Below are 24,553 nucleotides of genomic sequence, written 5' to 3' on the forward strand. Positions count from 1 at the left end.
AACAGGAGCAGAAGTTTGTAAAAACATTCTTTGCCAGAAGAGTGAGCAGATACAGCTCTCGGGGCACATGGGGAGCAAATCTATGGAATAAGAAGGCATTGGTTCTGCTTAGCAGTTTTCAGAGTGAACTTTTACTAACTTTCTTTCACTTTTTTTTCTTGATCATGATTGTTTAGTTAGACTTCATCCTTGGTTCAGTTTTGGCTGGGTATCGTTGAGTGTTACCACCACCTTCAGTAGATGGGTAGTACAACAGAGGTCAGCTTTCAGCAGGCTGGACATGATATCAAGAACAAATTGACCTGTCTGCTTGGTTCTGATCTCTTTCTGACAAGCCCTTCCAGTACGGGCAAGGAGAAGGGCCTGTGAGTTGTGTGGACTGTTGTGATTTTTCAGAATCAAATGAATATATTTGTGTCTGTCCATGTAACGGGGTTCAAATGTGCATTTTGGGTGTAGGACTCTGGCATGTGTAATGATGTAGCTTTGGAGGAGCCTGAGACTTTGGCCTTTAGAGATGGTTTTACAAAAGGCAAGGAAGGCTGTCCCGTTTGTTTGTTTAAAAGCAAAAAAAGAAAGCAGGAGAGATTGGGGAAAATTTAATGGAGAATACAGGGAAGCCTCTTCTGATTATTTAGTTCTGTGCTTTAGAGCTAATCAGCTGCCACTGCAGCTCTCCCAGGCTCTGCTTATTTGAGCAGAAATCTCAAGGCTTGGAGTTCTAGTATGCTGCCAATGGTTCTGTTGCCTTCTAGAGGAGTGTTGTATATTGCAACTATTTTGTGAAGGTTTCTTATTTTGATCTCGACTTTTTTATATGAAATAAAATAATTTTGTTCTCTCAGATTGTGGGCATGCATCTGAAGACAGTTTGTTCCTTTCAGTATGTCTGAATTGGCAGCAGCTTTAAAAGGTGCCAAGTAAGAATAATTTCAAGTTTTGAGTTAACTGATCACTGTGAAGGGATTTGTGTAATCCAAATGTGGTTATTTCCTAGAAATGTGTCCTGGGTTAAGCTGAGACAGAGTTAACTTTCTTTGTAATGGCTAGCAAGAGGCTGTGTTTTGGATTTGTGCTCAGAAGAAAGCAAAAGTGATGTTTACGCAGCTGCCAAGGTCTTTTAGCTTCTCTGGCTGTGTGCAAACAGGTGAAGCTGGGAGGGAGCACAGCCCCAGTTACTAGCCCAGGATTTGATCTTAGGTTCGGGATTGAGACCCAGGGTGGCCAATAATCTATTCCATAACATACATGTCATGCCCTGATCTGAAGCAAAAGGGAACTCCTTTGGAGCATTTGCAAAAGCTTTTGAGGACTTTGAGTATCATTGGGATTTTCAAACCAGTTTAATTCTCTAAAAAGGACTGTGATGGGTTTGCCCTTGGCTGGGGGCCAACCCACACACCCATTCACTCAATCCCTCCCCACCCAATGACAGGGGCGAGAATTAAAGGGGTAAAGGGAAAAAAAGGACTCGTGCGTTGAGATAAGAACAATTTAATAACTAAACTACAATAATATTGAAAATAATACTAGATACAAAGATATGAATGAGTGATACACAGTGATACTGCCCCCCCGATGACCAACCCAGGGCTCAGCCTGTCCCGGGCTGACGATCCCGGAGCAGGGAGAGTCCTGAAACCGCACTCGCCAAACGGAGACAACAGTCCGAGTGTCCCAGACCAAGAGCTGACTGAGGTGGGGGGAGAAAAGACCTTGCGAGAGGGACCACCGGGCGTGAGATGATCCAGAGCGAAAAAGCGACCTGGAACAAAAAGGTACGATCTTCCGGAGGGTCCTCACCTATATACTGGGGATGACATGTATGTTATGGAATAGATTATTGGCCACTTTGGGTCTCAATCCCGAACCTAAGATCAAATCCTGGGCTAGTAACTGTGGCTGTGCTTCCTCCCAGCTTCTCCTGTTTGCACACAGCCAGAGAAGCTGAAAGACCTTGGCAGCTGCATAAACATCACTTTTTATCAGCTTTCTTCTGAGCACAAATCCAAAACACAGCCTCTTGCTAGCCATTACAAAGAAAGTTAACTCTGTCTCAGCTTAAACCAGGGCAAAATGGAAGAGTGATTATGCAAATTCCTGCCCCCACTTAGTTTAAGCCCTCTCTTCTGTCTACTATCTTTGAAATGGCATACTCCTTTAGCTGGTAGGTATGCCACTTTATTTCTCATAAAGTGTTTTTTTTTTAGCCATAGTTATCATAAGACAGCTAATTTAAAACATAATAATTTCTAGAATTGTAAAATTTTGGGATGTTCTCATGTGAGCAAGTGGGGACAGTGAATGGCAAAGAAAGAAAGACTTGCCTTAGCTGGCTTGACAATGTGGGAAGAGTTCTGATGATAACAGGATTGTATTTGTTGTGGACAGACGGCAAAAGCTTCCTCGCAGCTTGTGTTCCTTGACTACCTTACTCTTTTTCACAGTGCCTAGTGAAATGGGACTCTGCACCACAGCTGAAAGGCAGCTGATGTAGGTGTGGTAACTGATGCGGATGTCATCTCCACGTTTGCCTGCCTCTCTTTTGGGAGCCATTGGCTGAATAGGGTGTATATCTTCCCCTTATATGCTGCAATTACCCTCTGTCAATTACAAGCTGTCCTGCCATCTGACTAATTACATTAGTACATTAGGCTATAAATGTGGTTGTGGATGACATGGCTGCATGTCCTACTTTGCTTTTCTTGTAGTGTCTGGCAGTGGACACTTGGATCTGCTTCTACTGCCACAGATAACTCTGTGATTCTAAATTAAAGCCTTTAGTTGGCCCCAGTCATTGCTATGTAACGGATTTAATTGTGAATTTATAGTGGAATGATGAAACTGGCAAAGTTGGGAAATAACTCGTGTGTTACATAAATCCCGGTGACTATATAACATTTTGGGAAGCTGAAATAGACATCCTTTCTTAGAAATGGTAGATTTTGTCAGATTTCTTGAGAGAGCGAGCTAAAATCTGTTAATGTGATATTGCTGAGAAAACAATTGGTACAAATAACTTTTTACAGCAGAATGTAATTACTGTATGATTGTAGTTTGTTCTAACTTACGAAGGCCACTTTGCGTCTGAAAACTAACTTTTGCAAATGCTACAATGACTTGTTTTATGTTTATCAAGTAGCTGTAAAATCAAATTTGAGTTGAGTTAATAAATGATTTTTACTTGTAACTCAGTGAAAACTCCGCACAGTAAAGCATCCTTGGTGAATGAAGATTTGTAGAACAGGAGATTTGTGAGATAGCAGAGTTAAACCTGCAGATCTTTGCTGTTTCTGAGGTTCTTCATTCAGCACATTTGTATTGGCATAGTCTCTTATGGCCACAAATATGTTGATTTTGTCCTGGTAGTAAAGCCAAAATTGGCCTTGTATTTGGAACTCTAATAATAATTCTGTTGTTGTATGCAGTAGAAAATGATTCACTTCTCTCAGCTGTGTTACTGCAGAAGAGCTAACAGAGCCAGGTGAAGCCTGCATTGATTAACAGAATGAGCAGTGAGTCTTAAATGCACATGGGGAATAGGTTTCTGTTAGTGGTGCGTGTTTTTCAAGGAAGAGGTATACCTGATGCTGTTAAGCAGTGAAGAATAACTATTAATATAACTGCATGTTAACTGCATTTCAGATGCAAATATGTTTGGATGCTATAATGTTGTTCAGTTTCTTTTTGATCTATAATTTTAAACTATTATTTGTGTGTTGAACAACTTTTATTATAACTTTGTCTAGTAGGTTTATATGAATGCAGCATCCTTTTTGTTGTTGCTGTTGTTGTTGCAAAAACAGGACTTTGGATCTGCTTTCAAAGAATAGGAACTTGCCGGTTTTGGAGAGCGGGACATTTGCATGTCAAAACTGGTCATCTGTGCTTGTGAATGTATGAAAATAAATGCTAAGTTTGATCCTGGCGACAGTTAAGGGAAACAGATGAGAAATTTGTTGCTTTTTGTTGTTGTGATGCTGGCAGCATGAAAACAGAGGTGCAAGTGACTAGATGTCAGGGAAGCTGTGCTTGTCCACAGCTATCATTTGTTATCTTTTTCTTTTGGGTACAGTAGACTGATATTATTGCCATAGATTTCAAGCCAGTGAGTTACTTTTGCCCTCACTGTCAGCCTTGAATGCAGTATGTATTTTAAAAAGTTGGATTTCCATATTTCTTTGAAAGGTGTCTTTCCTAGCTGTTAATCAAACCTACATTTTGAGGCTCAGCATGGAAAGGAAAATATCAAATGAATCAACTTTAATGAAAACAAAAGACTTCAGCTTAATGTGAGTGACCTGATATTGACTGCATCAGATTATTGATGCTGAGTTTCAGACAGCTTAGAAATTAGGAAGTCACACTTATGAATAAGAAATTCTAGTGACATTTAGTGCATCATTACATTTTTTTTGGAAATCTGAAAAACAGAACAACCTGATGTCAAAGACTTTACAAAAGTAGGAAAACTAAAAGTGTATTCCTCAGTTAGCATGCTTGTTATTGGTATACAGATAAATTATTGTGATAATTTATTTTAATTTAATTATAAAAATGTAAAAAAAACTTATTTATATTTTTGTTCATATGAATATGAACATCATATAAATATGATACCAGAAAATGGTATCTTCTGTAATGATTATGTTTGCCCGAAATGACAGAGTTTCTTGTACAGCATTACTGATTGCTGTGCTTAGATTACTGTGTGATCTCAGCTCAAAAGGTGATGTTTGGTTAGATTTAGAGTATACAGAATTCACAGTACTATGAGAGTAGTCCTAACCCCATTTCTTTTGAGTTGTATTCAGAAGAGTTTACTTCAGTAACTTCCCATTTAAAGGTGTTTACATTTTGAAAGCACTTTGTGTGAACATCAAGTTAGATGCTTTAGTTTAGGTGTTGAGTAGAGACTTTGGATGCGATTCTGAAGAAATGTACTTTTCAGTTTGACAGATGTTTATAAGCTTGGGACGGTTTAGGTGCCTAACTGTAACCTCTGTGCCTGGATGGTCTGCCGCAACTCAGGTTTCATTGTAGTGCTGATTCTTGCATTGTGTATTGTCACTTCTGAAAGTAGTTCACCAATAAAAAAAGGAGTCTTGTCACTAGGAGACCAGCCTGCCCCATTCTTCACAGATGGAACAGAATTGTCAAGCAGGTTACTTTATATAGTTAGCTGTCCAGATAAGGTCATGTTAGAACTGTTATGAAGTAAAAATATTCTATCTCCAAAGTCCAGAGCTACCTTTTCTACTAAGTTGTATGCCAAATTACCAGTCCCATTAATCTTGTTGCTTTCCCTGTTGTGTGGTCTCAGTGTATCTTGTTGCTTGTGTATTCTTTAGAATACAGAATAAAAGAAAGTTGTCACAGAACTTACCAGTGAGTTTGCGGATCAGTATGTGTGAAAAAGTGTTTCCCATTCGTATCTGAAATCTCGTTTGCTTATACATTTTATTTCTTAATATTTGATTAATTCATAATGGTTAGGGTGTAGAGTACATATGAATGGGCAAGATGACTACTAACTCTCCTTAATTTTAAAATAAATGTGTATACATTTGAGTAGGGCCATGAGGCGATCAAGCTAGCCCTCGCTCTTCCTAAAATAATGATAACAGCAATAATTACGTGAATAAGCAATTATATAGAGAAAAATGTTTATGTTTAGAGATTACAACTGACAAAGAACAAAAAAAATTACTTCCAGCTCCAAGTACTTTGGAGCTCTGGTTATACTAAAGAATACATAGACTTGGTTTTCCCCCTATGTTCAGTGTACTAGTAGAATACATGGATCCTCCCACACATCCGAAAGGGAAATTTTGAGGTTTTCTGGTAGTTCTGTGGCATTTATTTTTTCAAGAGCTCTGGGAGGTGTCATATCCTTCTGTCTGTTCTAACATGTGAGCGATTGCTTCTGCTTTTCCTGCATGTTTCACCTGCATGTTATAGACCAAGTACTTAATGAATTGTATGGTACATGTTTTTCATGCAAGGAATGAGTGCTTCTAGTAGTGAAGATAGAGTAAGGGATATTATTTAGCAAGTAAGTATTCAGTGAGGTAGTTTGTTAAAACAGAAAGCTATTGTATTTTTCACCAGCAGTTATGTAACTTTTTGGCACAATTTTGGCATAATTATTGGATAGTGATGCTCAGTTTTCTCAGCAATCATTTTTTCTAGCTTACGAAAGGACCTCAAAGCACTTGGATGGGCTAAGCAAATACCATCTGTGCTGTTGAATAAATGTGTGTAAAATATTTAATTATGTATGAGGCTTTCAGTAGCTTCAAAGAATTTAGCAACAAATAAAATGGAAAAGGATGATACAAGACCTCAATCTTCTATTTTTCAGGAAAACTGAAGCGTGCTTTGTCAGTATCGCAGATGAGCACATTTTGTACTGAATATCGCAAGCTTGTTGAACTCAGTGGCATGCAGCTTTTGTTCTTGAGGCGAAGCTGATGCAACCTCAACAGAAACCTGAGGGGTTTTGCTTGCTGGTCTTAGACAAATGCCTGCTTGGTTTTGTGTTAACAGTAATAAAAAGGAACAGCTCTTATATTGATTAAATGAAACTAATCTTCTATCTCACTTTTAAAATTTCGCTGTTATTTTTTTGTCCCTTATTAAATATGAGTTGTTTCACTAAACAGTACTTTTTTGAACAGTAGCAGGATATGTATATGTTACTGTGTAAATGTATTGTATGCTGAAGAGCTGATTTGAGTATGAATTGAGATTTTTCCATTCAGAACTTTTTTTTTCTAAGATATTTTTAGGTTTAGGCTAGTTGTAAGTGGTAGTAGGTGCAGGAATGAAAAGCTCTCTTTTTTTCCCCCCCCCCTCTTAATTCAACACTAAGTATTAATCTTGGAAGAATTTTTTTTTTGTCATACTGGTATTAAAGGCAACAACTTGTGTTAATCTTCTGTAATAAGAAACACAATTTCTTTATCAACTCATAGGTCCAGACTTTTTGGCTCACCTAATAGAATATGTTGTATAAGTTTTGTTAGCCCAGCTGAAAACTTTGAACTTCCAAGTTGATGATGACTAGGGGTTAAATAATAATTTTTTTTTTTTAACTAGAACAGGAAAAAACCTAGCTATAATAACCAACTAAACTGCCAGCAGCTTTTAGTGCTTCCTCTGATGCACCACTTTCAGAGCTCTCTTAATTAGCTCTTTCCAGTTCATAAGAGCTGCATTTTTCTTTTTTAACTTGTTGCTGTCTTTGAAGTCTTCCATTTTCTTCTAATTTTTCTCTTGGTAGCATTTATTTTTTTGTCTAGTTAGGTTGACATTCTGTAAATAATACTATAGAGCTTATATTGCCTCCATCATTTGTTTCCTTATGGTATTTCTTTCTGTATTAAGAGCTGTCTTTTTGTACAAAATTGTTCAAGTTTTTAACAGTGGCATAACAGATTTCATGTTGTGGCTGATCTCACTTTGGGATTGGAGAATGCGTTAAATTCTCGGTTCCTTTCTAGCCCTGCTTTTTGTGCTCCATATACAAGTAAGGTTTCCTTTTACCATTCATATAGCCAAATTATTTTGGCATTTTGCATGTTTTATTCTCTCATCTACCCCACACTCTCCGTTCAATAGAATTTTTTCTTCTTTGCAATTTCTTTTTATGTTGCTTGTATAAATACAAAAGTTTGTATTTTCCTAGACAGGAGAAAAAACTTTGAGAGTTTTAATTCCTAAAATAGGAGGATATGTTTTATAGTCAGAAGTCAGCAGACTTGATCCATCCTGTGAAATATTTCCATCTAGTCTATAGTTTTGTTTCCTGGAGGAGGCAACACGACTGTTGTAGTAGTGGGCTAGAGATGGAAAACATTCTCCAGGGGAGAGCTGGGCAGAGCAACAGCTGCTGCTTTGTCTAGGTGCATGGGGTACCATTTCCTGCTGCAGCACAGGTAGCCTCTCTCATAGTAGCTGACACTGTCCTTGCCCCTATGTGGCTGTCAGGAGCATCAGAGGAGCTCTCTGTGGTGAGTTAAAGTGGTGCTCTCACTTACTGCTGGGAGCAGGAGAAAAGGATGCTGCTTTGTGACTTGGTGTGTACCATCTGATGTGTGCATTGGGTGAACAAAAATGATAAATTGAATAGATGCTAAGCTGCTGCATGTAAATGGGATGCAGTGGGCACACAACACATCAATGATCCAAACATTTTATCTTTTTAAGGCTGTGAAAATGATCCAGCTGTGATGTTATCTTCTTAACATTGTTTGAAAAGTTGAAGCTGGAAGTTTAGGAGGTGGAGACTCAGCAGTTTTCTTAACACAGTTAATGGAAAAATATTAAGCGAAACAAATGAAGTACTGTGTACAGGTCTTGTGAAAAAGAATTATAGGTAGTGGAGGGCTGGCAAAACTGCAGTGATGTCTACTTTCCAGTACTTGTTCTTTTTCTCTAGCAAGCAGAGCAGCTCTGGATAGTTCTTCCCTCCTTATTCTTGATTGTGTGCTTCCCTGTGTTTCTGTGGCTATGCAGTGGTTTGGATGAGGAAAAACTCATCATTTGATTTATGGATCAGATAATTTTCATTTGAGACTTGCCTCCTGGCACTCACTACAGCAAAGAGTGTGGGTGGTTTCTGTTGGGGACCTCTACTTCCACGGGTACTGCTGATGCAACCAGAACCTGAGTCTCCATAATATGATTAGTTGCTCAAACAGTAATTCAGCAAGCATGATTTGCTCTTCCTTTGTGGCATCTACTTAGTTTTGCTGCTGCATGTGTTTGCAGGTTTGCATGGTAGGAAAGATAATGGGACAGGAGTTTAAAATAAGCATTTGTTTCTTAGGCTATTTGTAAATTAGATAGGTACTCAATCCACCATGCAGCCCTACAAATACACTACTGTCACAACTGAATGGATGTGTTAGGACTAGGAAGGAGAGGCTGTCTATGTCGGCGGTGTTGTTTGACAAATAAGTCTTCTACAATGGCTTTGATTTCTTGAATTTAATATCCATTAAAAAAGTACAGATCAAGCTGATCTAACAGTTGGAAGCATTGCTTCCCCAAGAGTGGAGTGTGCATAGAGGTTATGAGGCCCATTTTTTTCATAGACATGCAGAATTTTATGTATGTGAGTGCTAGATTAAAGATATTTAAAAACGTCAAAGTGGAGAGATATTCCATGGTCTGTTTCATGTTGTTTAATTTAGGTCAGTGCACTGAAAACATACTTAACTAGTAGTTCTTGATCATGCTGACTTCAAGGTTCCTGAGAACTGAAAGGCTCCAAGGACTCTGGTTAATATGCTTAAGTATTCACAGTAATGAGTCTTTGTTTGTTCTAATGAGCATAACAGAATGTGTTTCTCTTGTTTTCAATATTCTGCGTAGAAACAGTATTCCATAGCGAAACTAATAGTTTCAGTATTCCACTAAAACTACTGTAGAGAGGCTATCAGTTTGATTAGGGCCCATTTAGTATTTTTATCTTCCTCTAGAGAACTTTGGTAGGTGTGGATGTTGAAATAACTTTCTGCCTGCCTTACAGTCAGGTATGAAGCATATTGGCTGGTATTTTGGTGTTCTGAAGATTATAGTATTAGATCTTAGTCTGTTGAGGGTTATGTTTGAATTTGGTTTACTGATAACTTGAAATCATGACCTTATTTGCAGAAATCCCGTTAGTTACATACTGAGATAGTTACCAGCGTACTGTTTAGTTGCCTAAATCTATTGCTAGTTTGGAGCATGGCAGCAGTTGTTAAGTGATATAATTTGATGTCCGTAGGGAGTATACATGGGGAGCTTTTTACTTAGGAGCATAAGATACCATCTCTGGAAATCTACTTTCCAAGTTAAAAGTTAGATTCAGTACTAAACACAATCTACCATTTCAAGTTAAATTTTAACTGTCATTATTACATCTCCACAGGGGAACTTTAGATTTGCCATAAGTATTCCAGGCTGTTCTTCTTAGTTGTTGGGTGAGACTCAAGTTTTCGTCTCTTGAAAGTTTTTAGGGTAAACTTGATTGTCTTAAAATACTGTCATTAATTAATTTTTGATGTTGTTGTGAAATGGCTTGACAATAGTAGGTTCAAATAGTAATTTTAGTTTGAAAATCCAACACATTCTGCATCTTTCAGTATACAGGGAGAAAGTTCAAACTTTAATTCTGCTATGCCAAGCATTAGTGGAGTTTGCTTCAGAGAATTTTGGTCTCTATGTACAGGCATGCAGCACAAGTCAGTTGTTCGGGTTATCAGCCAAATACACCAACTAGGCTTCTCAGTCAAAAGGGGTTTTGTGCTAATAACAGTTCCAAATGTGTTTATAGGATTGTTGTTTTATGAAGTTTTTAATGTGTTTGAACGTTGAGCAGCCAGTTCATTGTTGGTTTGAACTGGTGTGAATGGGGGTGACTTGAATTTAGCTATTAGGTTACTTCAGTGGAAGGACTAGCTCTGAACATGTATTCATATTTTTGCTTCTTTAAGCAGTAAAACCGTAGCAGACGCTCATAATCTCTAAAATGATAGATTATTTTCCTTTTCTTCTCAAGCACTTTGGCTGTTAATGAAAAAATACTGTGTTTGCTGGCTTCTACTTGGCTATTCTGGATGTACAGTGTGCTAATGTAAATCAGCAGTTTCTGCTTCTATAAATAGACTCTCAGCAGCTGCAGAGCAAAACTGACAAGCTTCTGGTAATTTTTATTATTGCCATTCAGAAATTGTTTTAATAGCTGTGGAAGTGTCTGGTGGTATGTATGCCTGCTGTAGTGATATTTGCAGAGTGAGCTTAGGTGATGAGTAGAGAGAGGGAAGGAAAGAGTGCATTTGTAAGCCAACAGTGTGAGAGTAGAGGCAAAGAGCTCTGTATTCCTTAATTTCTGAATCCTTAAGATGAGTTTGGAGCTCTTTTATATAAAAGATATATTATTCAGCTAGCTAAAAGTAATGAGTTCTTATGGGGTCTGGGGATAGCATTTATCTAACTCCTTTTTAGCTGGATATAAGGCAGTGTTTACAAGCGTACTCTGTTGAGGAACATCATCATAGTGTGCCCTGAGGAGCTGTCTCCTAAAATTTTTGGTTCCTTCTGCTTCTGGTTTTGTCTGCTGCATGGGAAATAAACAGCCAGGCAAGAATGTTTGCCTTCTGCAGCATTCCTCTCCTCCTACAACATCGTGGGAGCTCTTGTATGGCTGAACAGGAACTGCTGCTATGCTCCTTTCTAGAAGCAGACTAAGAAGCGGTACCAGTGTGGCCTGCAAGAAGAGGGAATGCTAACAGGCTAACCAAGTTACCATTGTTGTTTGTGAACATGGGAGAGGTTTCCAGGAAAGAAGAAATACTTAATATCTTTCATGTGAATGTTTAATTGAAGTCTTGTGTCTGTGTTTGCAAGTGTGGGTTTCCTTGAAAGCTAGCCGTCTTTAGAGTCTTACTACAAAGTCTCAGGAAATATCTTGGGGTGCAAGAATTATTTTCCTGAAATAGAGATGTGCTTCCTTTCAGTGTTTCCCCAAAGCACAGCACATATAATAAAATCCATGGTAGATGTAGGTTGTGCTGAAAGATATGGAATGACTTTATATTCCCACTCTAATAAAAGCACATTTCTTGAATCTTGACACCCAACCTCTGTGAATAATATATAAAGGAAAGGAAATTATGAAGTATAGTACTGTAATGGCAGGTGGGAGTAGAGAAATTTTTGTCAACTGTTGCTTTAGAAACAGCATTATCAGCCTGTGAGGTGGCTAAAGATCACCTAAAAGTGAAATTCAGTGTTTTCCAAAGTGTTAGAAAGTTTCTTAGCATCTAAATGGTATGTTTTACCAGTGCTTTAATCTGTATTCTTTTTACTGAATGAGATCTTAGTGTTGGTAACTATTATTCAAGGAGAAGCACAGAACCCTGACATCTAGATGCTTAGCTTATTATTTTTAATGTAGTTTGAAATGTATCTATATTTTTAAACTTCTAATGGATGTCTTCTGGCTTGATAGCCTAAATATTTTTGGGTGCTCTACTACTAGAAAAATGGATCATACTAATCCTTCATAGAAGAAAATATGGACAAAGTAAAAAAAGCACAAAACCTGTTTAAAAATAAAACATGGACTTGTTCTTTTTAAAAATGATTCCTCTCACATTTTATTCAGCTACCATTTTAAGGGTGCAATTATAGTTCATTCACTATGAACAATTGCTTGTGGCATTAATGAGGTCTAAATAGTTGGGAAGATGAGGAATGTGATGTTTGTCAGATCTTTCCAGGCTGTTATGAGATCTAATGGAAGTACAAAGTTTAGAAGAACTAAAGAATAAGTGTCTCAGAGTGCTTTTAAAGTTTATTGCTAAAATACAGTATAAAAATCTGCACTTTAAGTATTTCCAGAAAAGATGAGCATGTTGTATACTAGCTTAATTCCTTTTATAAAGTATAGAAACTCTTAAAATACAAAGTATCTTTTGTGGAATGAATGCAAAGGAGGAAAAAATGGCAACTTTGATGTAGAATTAGTTTGACTTATATAATTTTTGGTCCTTTAAAGACAGGCAAAAGGAGTTCATTCCAGGACTCTTTGTGTGAGAGACTGTATTAAATAAATCTTTTATTTCTGCTTTTAGTCAGCAGATAAGCAGCGAGCCCTGGAAGAAACCAAAGCCTACACAACTCAGTCATTAGCAAGCGTAGCCTATCTGATCAACACTTTGGCCAACAATGTTCTCCAAATGCTGGATATCCAGGCATCCCAACTTCGACGCATGGAGTCTTCAATCAACCATATTTCACAAGTGAGACTTTTTTCCTGGTTTTTTTTTCTTCTCTTTGTTCTTGAAATTACACAGCAAGTAAAACTCACCTGACATTGTGTGAATGAGAAAAAGAGTCGCATTTAAAACAGAAGGATGCATTTCTTCTCATATTAGTTCTGGGAATGGGTCTCATTATGTGATTGTGTATCTCTGAGGATTTGGGCCACAAAGATGATCAGAGGGCTGGGGCACCTCTTGTACGAGGACAGGATGAGAGGGTTGGGGTTGTTCAGCCTGGAGAAGAGAAGGCTTCTGGGAGACCTTATAGCAGCCTTCCAGTATTAAAGGGGGCTACAGGATTGATGGGGAGGCACTCTTCATGAAGGAATGTAGCGATAGGATGAGGGGTAACAGCTTCAAACTGAAAGAGAGTAGATTTAGATTAGATATTAGGAAGAAATTTTTTACAGTGGGGGTGGTGAGGCACTGGAGCAGGTTGCCCAGGGAAGCTGTGGATGCCCCATTGCTGGAAGTGTTCAAGGTCAGGTTGGATGAGGCTTTGAGCAACCTGGTCTGGTGGGAGGTGTCCCCTCACATAGCAGGGGGGGGGGAACTAGATGATCTTTAAGGTCCCTTCCAACCTGAACCATTCTATGATTTTACATAGGTTAAGAGATTAAATGTATTCTTGGCCAATTTATTGCTTGGAGAGAGGTCCATTCTGTGTAAGTGAAAAGCACAGAAAAATTGCTAATGGAAAATTAGGATATCATGTTAAGGGACAGATTAAGCTTTCTAACTCATATTTGGTGACTTACTGTACTTGGTATTTATTGGCTACAGGCACGTAAAAGAAAGTAATGTGAAATGAATGGTGGAAAACAATACTTGTCGTCTTTTTACTTTTCCTGTTGCAGTAATACTGGTATCAAATGACAGAAGCATAGATGACTCCTGGGTTTTCTTAGTAAAATGTACTTTGTAATGACATGAACAGAAGTCAAAATTATGTTTCAAGTTTGAGTATGGCTGCAGAACTCCTGCCATTGTTTGCAGTTTTTCTGAGCAGCAGTAAACTAAAATACTATTATCAGGAACCCATGTCCCATTAACACACTGATGAGAGAATTTTGACTGCCAGAATGGGCTGAGGATGGGTGATAGATTTATTGGAGGTTTACATGCCAGTGATGGATTAAAAGAGAAATTAAGAGCAATGATAACAGCACTTTCTGTTTTTCTGTTACTAGAGTTGATTTGGATCCTTACTGAATATTTTGTATCTTATTTGACCAGTATATTTTGGCTGCTAGGGTTTCTTGATCTCCAAGTGATAATATAATAAATCAAAATAAAAAATATTGTGGTATTTAGAAAGACATTTGAAAGTAGGAGCTGGGTAAAATAGGAAATAAGCAGATTGAGCTGATCTGTTAACTTGCTGGTGCTGAAAAGGTTTAAGCTGGTAGAGGTTTGAACTGATTGCCTCAGTTATCTCATGCAATGCATCCTCAAAAATAAGGTGAGAAGTTTGATTTCTTCTGCTATGTGCTTCTTGTTAATCCATGGACAATTCAGTTATTTTTTTACTTGGAAAATGTCCCAAATTACTCTGTGTGTGTATGTCTATGTGCTATATATATGCTGTGTATGTGGGTATATGCGTCTCTGTGTGTATATATATTTGTGTGTGTGTACTTGTGTGTTTGTGTATGTGCTTCTTGGCAGGCTAGTGCCAGCTAACAAGTATTTCAACTATTTGAGAGCCTGATGCAATACAGTATATGAATAAAAGTGTTCAGAGTTCACTGGGTTTTACATTTTATAGATGCGGAAAGTTCATTTTGTCATACAGTTTCTGTAAAGTGGCTTTTGGAAAAGGGCCATAGCATTTTAATTTTTTTCCTTCTGAGAAGGTAAGATTTATGCAGATCAAGATGCTAGGTTAGATTGTCTTTGGCATTTATACAGAATGCCTAGTTATTTAAAGTGGAGCACTAAACTACCAGTGCCCAACACCTGATAAAGACGTATCTGCCAAAATTCATGGGTTGCACTTGAACAACCAAAAAAAAGTCTGTTTTGTTCTTTTTTTTTTTTTTTTAATATTGCTATAAAATTGAAAATTAAGGTTTGGTTTGGTTTTTTTTTGAGTCTGCATCATCCATATATATGTAGGATGGTCCCCAAATCTTTGTGGAAGAAATTACATCAGAGGAACCGACAGTATTTGAATTTTGGATTTTACATATACAAAGTGTGTTGATCCAAGGAACTTTATGTTCAGAAATGTTCCGAAATGGCTTCATCCCATGATACCAGTTTTGTAGATGGTTATACTATCTGTCTTAATTTCTGTCATTATTTTTCTATAAAAAATAAATCTATTTTGTCACAGTTTCTGTGTAATAATTTATTTTCAGAAAATTCGATTATACTTCTCCTGGAATGAGCCTAACCTGCAGAAGACGTCCTCAGTCTTTTTTATGTTGGGTGTAAAGTTTAGTCAGCTGTTTCTACTATCACTTAAAATGCCTCATGGTATAGTACTTCATTGCCAAATTATGATTTCAGTCAGTCTGACTTCAAATTATGTCAGTAGTGTAGAACAAAAGATAGGTTGGTAATTACTATCTGCTTGCAGTGCGTTATTGCATTAATGCTTTGGTTAGTAGGTATTGATATTTAAGTTTAGAAAACACTGATGCAAATGATGATATCTGGATGTGTAATGCTGCTTTTAATTCTGATTTGAAATTCCACATATTCTCCAAAGAAGGGAGCAAAATCATTTGGCACTTAGTAATAAAACTTTTTCAAAAAGTGCTTATTTTGTTCAAGTGTAGCTCAAACTGGAAGAGACATGATTTAGAAGATAAAATATTCTAGTTTTCTGTTCATTGATAGAATGCCAATTTAAATTACTTTTTGTGTTTCCTTCTAAATGCCAACTTAATCAAAGAGCTGAAGAGGAACCTGATAATAATTTTTGGGTTTTCAGAATATATATAGGTCCTGAATAAGGAAATCGTTACTATTGAAACTGTTTTTATGCAAGTGATTAAATCCTGTTGGTTTAAAATTCAGGATTACTTCGATTTGATCTGAAAACTGATGAATCTATTCTTATTTGCCTTCTTGAAACTTGTCCAGAACTAGAAGATATGCAGTATTTAATAGTTATCTGAAAATTTGCATCCTAAATACAGATAATCTGTATAAATATTTATATATATTGTTAAAAAATTGTGTTAAAGTTTTCAAGTTAGCAGACACTGTGAAATTCTTTAAAGTAGTCTGACAGATTTTTAGCTTTTAATATTTGTATAATGACATTTTTTCAGGTTTAGTTATAGAATACTCTCGGTTAGCAAGATCATTAAAACTGTTCTCTGCTGCTAATTATATAAGCAAGCATGTTATCACAAAGATGAGTGATAGTGATGAGTTATCTCCTGTAGCACTGCATGATGGAGAAATCTGTTTCATCCTCCTATGGAATCTGACTCCAATGATACTTTCTGTGAGAACAGGTATTGAATAGACTGCAGACTTGAACTTCTCTGTAGTCATCACGTGTTGCTTTGCTGAACTATGGGAACATATGTGAGCTGGTTGGTCTTTGCAGGGAAGTTCACTTAGACCTTCCATTGATAAGTCAGTAAAGGCTTGTAAGCATTTTCAGTTGTCTTATTCTTGCGAGTTATAAGAATAGCCAAAGTCTTTCAAAAATACTAATGCAAGTCTAATTTTCCACAGTATATATTACCGATTTATGGAGCAAGTAGCTTTTCAGCATTTTTGTATCCTGACCTGTTTCTTTGTATATAAATTACATACAGCTTGAGTTGAGGCAATTAATGTCACATTTCTAAGACGTCAGTTAGACAGTTACGCATTTTAAAGCAATAATCCAATTTTCAAGGTAATTTGCAATTAGTTTGTTTAAATTATAACACATTGGATTTCAAAGAAAGCAAAAGCCCAGCAACCCTATATTTAAGCAACGTTTTCTTCTAAGATTTTTTTAAACTGAATTTTAAGAGCCCAGACTAGCAGACGGACAATAAATTTAAATTAGAATGTTTTGAGAAGAGGAACAAATCAAGGCTTCTGGAGACTTTTGTTTCTGAAATTTCAATACAGTTTAGACTTTCAAAGTGCTCTTGTGGTTTAACCCCAGCAGCAATAAGCACCACATAGCTGCTCGCTTACTACCCCCTAGCTGGTTGTGGGGAGAGAATCAGAAGGTTAAAAGTGAGAAAACTTGTGGGTTGAGACAAAACCAGTTTAATAATGGAAATAATAATAATAACAACAATAATAATTTGTAAAGAAAAGGAAAATAACAGAAATAAAACCCAAGAAAGAGAAGTGATACAAATGAAAACAATTTCTCACCACCAATCAACTGATGCCCAGCTGGTCCCTGAGCAGCAGCCCCCCTGCTAGCCTCCCCCCCCAGCTTTATATTGCTGCTGATGATGATGTCATATGATATGGAATATCCCTTTGGTCAGTTGGGGTCAGCTGTCCCAGCTGTTTCCCTTCCCAGCTTCTTGTGCACCTCCAGCCTACTTGCTGGTGGGTTGGTGTGAGAAACAGAAAAGTCCTTGATGCTGTATAAGCACTGCTCAGCAGTAACTAAAACATCCTTGTATTATCAACACTGTTTTCAGCACAAATCCGAAACACAGCCTCATTCTAGCTGCTATTAAGAAAATTAACTCTACTCCAGCCAAAACCAGCACAAGTGCTAACTTAATAATTGAGAAATTTCACCAACAGGTAGAAGAGATATTTCTCAAAACTCTTTGAGTTCAGTGACTTTTAAGTGAAGTGGTAAATGGTGTTAATTTTGGAATCCCAGAAATTGATGTTTTTTCTATTTGAATCTTTACAGGTCTTGAGGGTGGTTTTATTGAATTTTTATTGAATGTTTTTATTAAGTATGGAAACTTGATCTTTCAAAGTGGTCAGAAAATTCCTAATGGAAAAAAAAATACAGTGGTTTATACTTTTTTTCCCCTTAAGCTGTCCCTTGCCTTATTGCAGGCATCTTGGAAAGCATATGAAAAGATAGCAATGAGCCTAACCTCTAACAAACTGTCATGCAAAAGCTTTTGCCAAAGGTAGTGGGGCTATGGGAAAAAAAAAATGTGGAATAATGCTGTCAGGAGTCTGAAATTTCTTGTTAGAAAGCAGTGTTTTATTAGAAGGGCACTCTGTGTCCTACCTGTTTTTCCAGACAGACTTTCCAAGACAGGTGTTTTGTTGGCCCAACTCTAACCCCAAAAACTTCTCAACAGAAGTTTCTAAACCACTGAATAAACATTCTGCTAGCGCTTTCCTGTCTCAGTTAAGGGATTTGTGCTAGTACGGGAGGCAATAATTATCTGTGTGTTGAGGATAAATGTTTTCATTTTCTTTAGTAGCAAGTTAATCTTTGTTCCTTTCTCTGCTAATCAAATACCTCAGTGTTCCTTTCTGCTGCTTTTTAGGTGTCTTAAGATCTTATGACTCCAGTAGTCGACTAAGCAAGAGAATGAAATTTCTGAAAAACCTGCCAGCAAATGCTTTTCAGTACAATTTTAGGAGTATGTACCAGAATTAGGTGCTGGTTTTATATTCTTAATCATTTCATAGCTATTCAAGGTAAAAGAGATTTTCTGAACCATAATGTAAGAGAATTCCCATTAGATAAGCTTCAGGTTTTAGTTAGGTTTTATGCATTTCATAGTTTGTTACTGTAGTCATGCCTGACTAATCACCCTAGTCCTTAAGGAAACCGGTTGTACTCACAACTGCTATGGAAAATTAAAGCCCCATGCTTTTCATTCATGGAAACAAGTCTCCACAGTGTCAAGATACCATCGCTGCAGTAATGTGCGTATTAAATAACCTGTACTCACATTGTGTTTATAGATAATTGCATAAGAAAATACTAAAAGAACATATTTAAAGTTGCAGAGGTCAAGCACTTGAAATGCAGGGAAAGGAAGAAACAATCTTGTCTACACTGCACTAATTGCTTTCTTTCTGATTTGTAGTTTGAAATTAAGGCTCTGAGAGTGCAAGGCATAAGCTACTTTTGAATAACTAGGTTCAGACCCATAAGGTTTTGATGTTTCGGTACATTGAAACATCATATAGCATTTGAGGTGTAGCTGCTGTTGCAGCTGAGGTTGTTTAACATTCCAGCAAACAGTATCAAAGACCTGTGAGGCAAAGAACATACAAGAGTTAGTGTAATGTTTCTGCAGTTCTCTAGAGACATGTCTAGATCATAGATGAAGTCTGAGATAATTGTAGAGATTGAATTCTTCAGTGGTATTAAATGTGAGACTGTCCTCCAAGTTGTTGCAATCCCATACTATTAGCTTATCAAGAAAGTATGTGTTTCTAACTCCTCAACAGATGAAGTGAGGATTCTGTAGATGATCTCTCTGGTATGGACTGTTATGTTCCAGAACTTCTCCTTCCACTATGCTGCAAAAGCAAAGGTCTGGCACAGAGAAGGGATAAAAAACCTGTGATGAAAGATAAAATATTGAATCTTTCCCTGATGCAGAATGGTACACTTTTGGTACTCTGGCCTGGCACATGCGTATGTGCTCTGTTTGCAGTGGTTCTTGTACAATAAATAACATTGTAAGAACTGTGAAGATCTGATCTGTGCTATTAAGGGATGGTATACAGACCTGGTTGTCACAGGGAGCTTCAGGAAGAACTTTGGCAAATTGGAGAGTGGCTTGGTTGTTAAGTAGTCATAGAAGTAGATGTGTTTCTGTTAAGCTTGTATGAACCATGAATTTCTACAGAGTTTGTATATTGGCCAAATCTGGGTGGCTTTTGTTTGAGGATGATGGAGGATGTGTCCCAGATAGCTTAACTGCCCCTATTAAATTTCAAATCATTGCTCAACAAAGTTGAGCCTTAAGAGAGGGTTGCCAACATGATTTTGACCTTGAATGATCTATTTTTCTGTAGCTTTGTTTTAGGACATAGCTGTGCAGCTCCAGTAGAAACCTTGCAGTTCTAGGCAGGTGGTACTAGAGGTGGCAGAAATATCCATGACAAAGCTATATTCAGCGCTTAATTTCAGCAAAGTTGCGAGATTTTGAAAATATGTTGGTGGGAAATACCAGGTAATCTTGATAGATGGTAATTTAAGTTTCCATATAATGCCCCTGGTGTTTGTGGAAATTCTTCTCTGGAAAGAATGTGAAGAAACAACCTATTGGAATTTTTTTTTTTTTAACTTTATAGTTTTAAAAGGGGGTGATGATTGCACAAGGTAATACAGGGTCCATTTTGCTTGTTTTGTTCTCAGTAGCACAAACAAAAGGGTAAAACAGTGTAACCAACCCCACTGCCCTGATCCTTGCCCACAGAAGAAAAAAAATTTTTAAAAGTGTGTTATGAAAATAAGTTCTCATTTGTACCTGTTCCTTCATTACTACAGAGCCTGTCTCCTAACTGTGCAAAGTCTTTCTGGTGTCATTCATAATCAATAAAGTGGTAACAAGAAATGCTGTGAATGTTTAGAAATCCTAATGGTGGTGATTCCGGCTGTTTTCTTACTTTTTAGCCTGTAGCTAAAATGTTTGTCCACAACTCTGTCAAATTTCCTATAAGGAAAGCTGTTCTGTGAGCAAGGAATTTTTTTTCTTTTAAATGATGCAAGCAACTCCATGCAGTATGATTTAAGATATTTTATTTTCCTGGAAGGGATAGATAGACTTTTAGGTAACTTTTTCCTAGTCTTTTTACCAAACAAGGTTCAAGTATGTATTTTTTGGCAATGAATTTTCAGCAGGGCTTTGTCTTACACTGGAGAGTCTCCTGTGGTACTCATTGTAATATGTGGAGGGAGGGATTTTCAGTGTTGGCCTTAGGCATTCTAAGTGAAGACACTGGTTTTAACCGCTGGCTTCATTGTGGATAAATTAATACGAAGCAGCTTATAAAATCTAATAATTTATTTGTGATGAGTGATTTATAGTGCCTGAAATAACTTGTCAATTTATCTGGTTGAAATTTTATTCTGTCATATGACTATCCTAGTTTAGCAAACTTTTTTACTTTGTAAGAAAAGCTGCTTATGATTTGTTTTTCAGGTCATAAAAGTTAAGGTTTGGGAAGGTATCCTTACCCTTCACCTAGTTGGAGACTATTTCAAAGATGAGCTTAGAGAGCAACTGTAAAATTAAAAAGGATAACTGAAGGAATTGTATAAAACAGTGTTGCTAGATTAGTGGGAACTACTGAGAATGAAAAGGAGAAGGAATTTTTCTGAACTGTAAAGAATGAGAGTAACAGAAAACCCAAAGAACCCATAGCTATTAGTGTGGGCTTATAGGTGACAAGTTCAACAGTAAATTGAACGAAGATGATGTAATCAAGTATATTAGTGATATGTTTAGCACAGTACACAGAGATCTTTGAAATATTGGAACTGATTCAATTTTTTTTATACTGACTCTGTATTCAAATGCATACCACTGTTAGTAAATACACTGCGTCTTTTGTAGACGGTGGACATTCACAAAGAGAAAGTTGCTAGAAGAGAAATTGGTATCTTGACTACAAACAAAAACACCTCAAGAACTCACAAAATCATTGCACCAGCTAACTTGGAGCGACCAGTTCGCTACATCAGGAAACCTATTGATTATACAATTCTAGATGATATTGGACATGGAGTGAAGGTAGGTGATATTGTTAAAACAGACAAACTGCAAATACCTTGTCTTTGTATATTTTCAAAATAACCTGATGCTTTTCATGGTAATATACCAGTTTCTCCTTGCCTCGCCAGTGTTTCTATAAACATAAGAGGAGTCCTGTCCGATTTGCAGTTGCTCCTTCCCATTTCCTTGCCCCAGTGTTTCTGAACCTTGCAAACCCACTGAATCTTCTATCTGAGGGTATTCAGGACTGTGGGTCTCAATTTTAAAATGCTTCTGAATACCTACTTGTGTGATCCTGCTATTATTGTTTGAATCAGTTGCCAGGGATGTACCTGGGGACTGAAAGGCTAATGACTGTTGCTTTTCTGACTGAATTAGCACCACAAAGTATGATCCAGCTGTAATTGCCACTGGTTGACTTTGAAGCTCACCTGAAGAAAGGGTTCGCATAAGCAGTATTACTTGTTCCCTTTTCTTCTTTCTGCCAGAGTAATTTATACCTATGTCCAGTGATGTGCCTTGTTAAAGTGAGCTATCTGCAACTTTTGTGCCATACGGGGTTTCAGGTAGGGAATGTTGCTGCCATGTTCAGAGCCAGCTGGTTCTTCCTTTGAGACTAGGAAAAAGGAGGAATTTCAGGGCAAAGATCAGACTGAGACACAACTGGTGGCTGTTGTATGCAAGTGGTAGATCAGTGTACACAACAGCAGTAATATCGTGTGTGAGATTAGATATGCATTTTTAAAAGCACATTCTGAATGTAAATACAGTCTTAGCAGTTGTGAGCTCATTGTTAACTTGTGCTGCAAGGAAGACAAATACGGAAATGAGAACACTGACAGTCTTAAAGTTCCAGGAGAAGAAAGGTAAATAACAGAAAGCGGTATCATTTTTATGTGGCAAACTAACAAATCTGTAAACCTGCTAAGTAGCAGTAAGGTAAGATGCTTCTTCCAGTCAAAGTACACCAGAACTTCTTTTGTTTGATAGCTGGCTGCATTGGGTTATGTATGCTGTTCAATTTGAACTGTCTGCTTGGATAGCCATTTAAATGGCAATAGGTTGTTTAACCAAACTCTTAAAATTCAAATTCTAAACAATCCGATTTAAATATCTTTCCCAAGCAGTTTTACTCAAGATCTTCTCAACATCCTGTTCATTAACAAGAAGTCTTTTTTCCCCATTTCTTATGGAAAGAGTCAACCTCAGTTTGTAGCTCTAAACAGATTCTAAAAAGACAAATGACTCTTTAAGCTTGAGTTGGAAATCAAAATGAAACCAAACAAAAACAAAATAAAACCCCCCCAGCATTAATAGCTACAGTTTTGACCAGGAAATTATTCAGTCTCCTGTTAAAATCTACTACCAATTCTTAAAACTTTGAATTTATGTAGGTCAGCAGAACTCCTTCTACATATGGATGGAGCATATTAACCTGTAGGATTACTGTTGCTAATATTTTAATGATCACTTTTGTTTTAAGGAGGCTATTTTAGAACTCATTAAAGAATAGTTTTCAGCTGCTCTGCAGCACAATCTTATTTAGCATTGGCTCTAAGCCATTACAATTGGTATCCCACTTACCTCAATGTAGCAGAATCATACTCACTGTGAAGCAGTGAATTAAGTTCTTCTGAAAGAACATAGTTCATCAAATGGATGTTGACTCAAATGTATATTTGCATCCATTTGTTATGCTTGTGATGTGCTTGAAACATGTTACAAATTATATTTACAATGTACTGTATTTATCTAGAAAATTAAAATATATTGTGTACTTGTGAAACAATAAGAAGAGAACTTGAAATCATGCTGTCCTTAAGATCCATAGATGTGTTCCAGTCAGGTTAATCCTGTGTTCAGTACAGAAGAGCCACTCTCTTGCTGATGCAGAGAAAGTGGCCGGTTGTGTTTATGAACCTGTTGTTTTTGTTTTGGTTAAGTAACTACAGATTAGTTTACTAGATGTCCACCTGGAGAATAAAGCGAAAAAAAAAAAAAAGAGTAGGAGCTTTAAATTTGCCTATTTATAGACCTTTATTGCTTGAGCTTGAGTGTTTTTCCCTTCAAATGAGTATTCAGGAGGAGTTATTGCATAAATAGCATTAAAGTTCCAGTTAGCATCAGTGTGCTTCAGACTGCATTCTTTGTCCTCTTTCTGTTTTTTTCTGCTGTAGGGCTTTCCCTCTAGTACTTGGACCCAGAATTATGCATTGTCAGGACAGTCAAAGAGCTAATGCAGCAGGTATTCACTTCAACCCTTGAGAAAGATGGCAAACTGGACAGAGAATAATACAGGAGAAAAAGGGAGCATCCTTGTCCAAGAAATCCAGTATGCCATCTTGAGAGAAGTAGTATAGGCACTTGAGCACCTATTCCTTCGATTCAGAAATTTGAAACATCAGTGGATACCATGTTCAGGAAGAGATCCTCTACCATGTTGTTTCTTAATAGGTGAGAGAGAATTTAAGTGCCATATTATTATTCCAGCAGTACCTCGTCATCTTCCCTTTCTGAATCTATACTACCACAAAAATCTAAAGAACCTTTTGTATGAAAGTGACTTGCTTTCACTTTTTTCAAATGTTTTCTGAGTTAAAGTCTTCAATCTCTTCATCCCTTCAAAGAGTTCTTGAGTCAAGAGGATAGAAAAAAGAAATTTTGATCCATTCAAAGTGGCGTGTATTAAGTCACTAATTGTCAGGCAGTGCTGCTGAGGAAAAGGTCTCTGCTTATGGATCCTCTAATGTAACCAGCCACTCTGGCCAGTACAGGGGGACTTAGTTTTCCAGTGTAGCTGTATGAAGCAGAAACTGTTTTGGTTAATAGATCCGTGGAACTTTAAGCACAAAGATAGGAGATTTTGTAGTAAATAAGATTATGTTTCTTTCTTAATGCATTAGGGTCTCTTTATGATGTAAATAGTTGAAGCAGAGTAGTCACTCTGGATGCTCCACTGTTGAGATTCTGCATATTTAATGTTCAGTGTTAACAAAAAGTGTAAGAAATGTAATGAAAAGTTTAGATTGGCTAAACTGAAAACAGATCAAATTATATTCAAATGGAAAGACTAATATTTTTGAAAAAAATTATTATAGGGAA

The 24,553-nt window shown here is 37.1% G+C and overlaps 1 protein-coding gene across 1 annotated transcript; it reads left to right on the forward strand.

Annotated features, from left to right (window-relative positions):
- Positions 1–1,578: 1,578 nt before the first annotated feature.
- LOC104467078 (abl interactor 2-like) lies at positions 1,579–21,469 on the forward strand (the record flags this gene model as incomplete). The annotated part of the gene is made up of 3 exons (XM_010080704.1): positions 1,579–1,737; positions 12,630–12,797; positions 21,293–21,469. Coding segments are annotated over exons 1-3 (504 nt in total), but the record flags the coding sequence as incomplete, so codon positions are not given.
- Between the last annotated feature and the right edge of the window lie 3,084 nt (positions 21,470–24,553).

This window comes from Pterocles gutturalis, unplaced genomic scaffold (genome assembly GCF_000699245.1).
Source record: "Pterocles gutturalis isolate BGI_N339 unplaced genomic scaffold, ASM69924v1 scaffold31589, whole genome shotgun sequence".
In the NCBI taxonomy this organism is placed as follows: Eukaryota; Metazoa; Chordata; class Aves; order Pterocliformes; family Pteroclidae; genus Pterocles; species Pterocles gutturalis.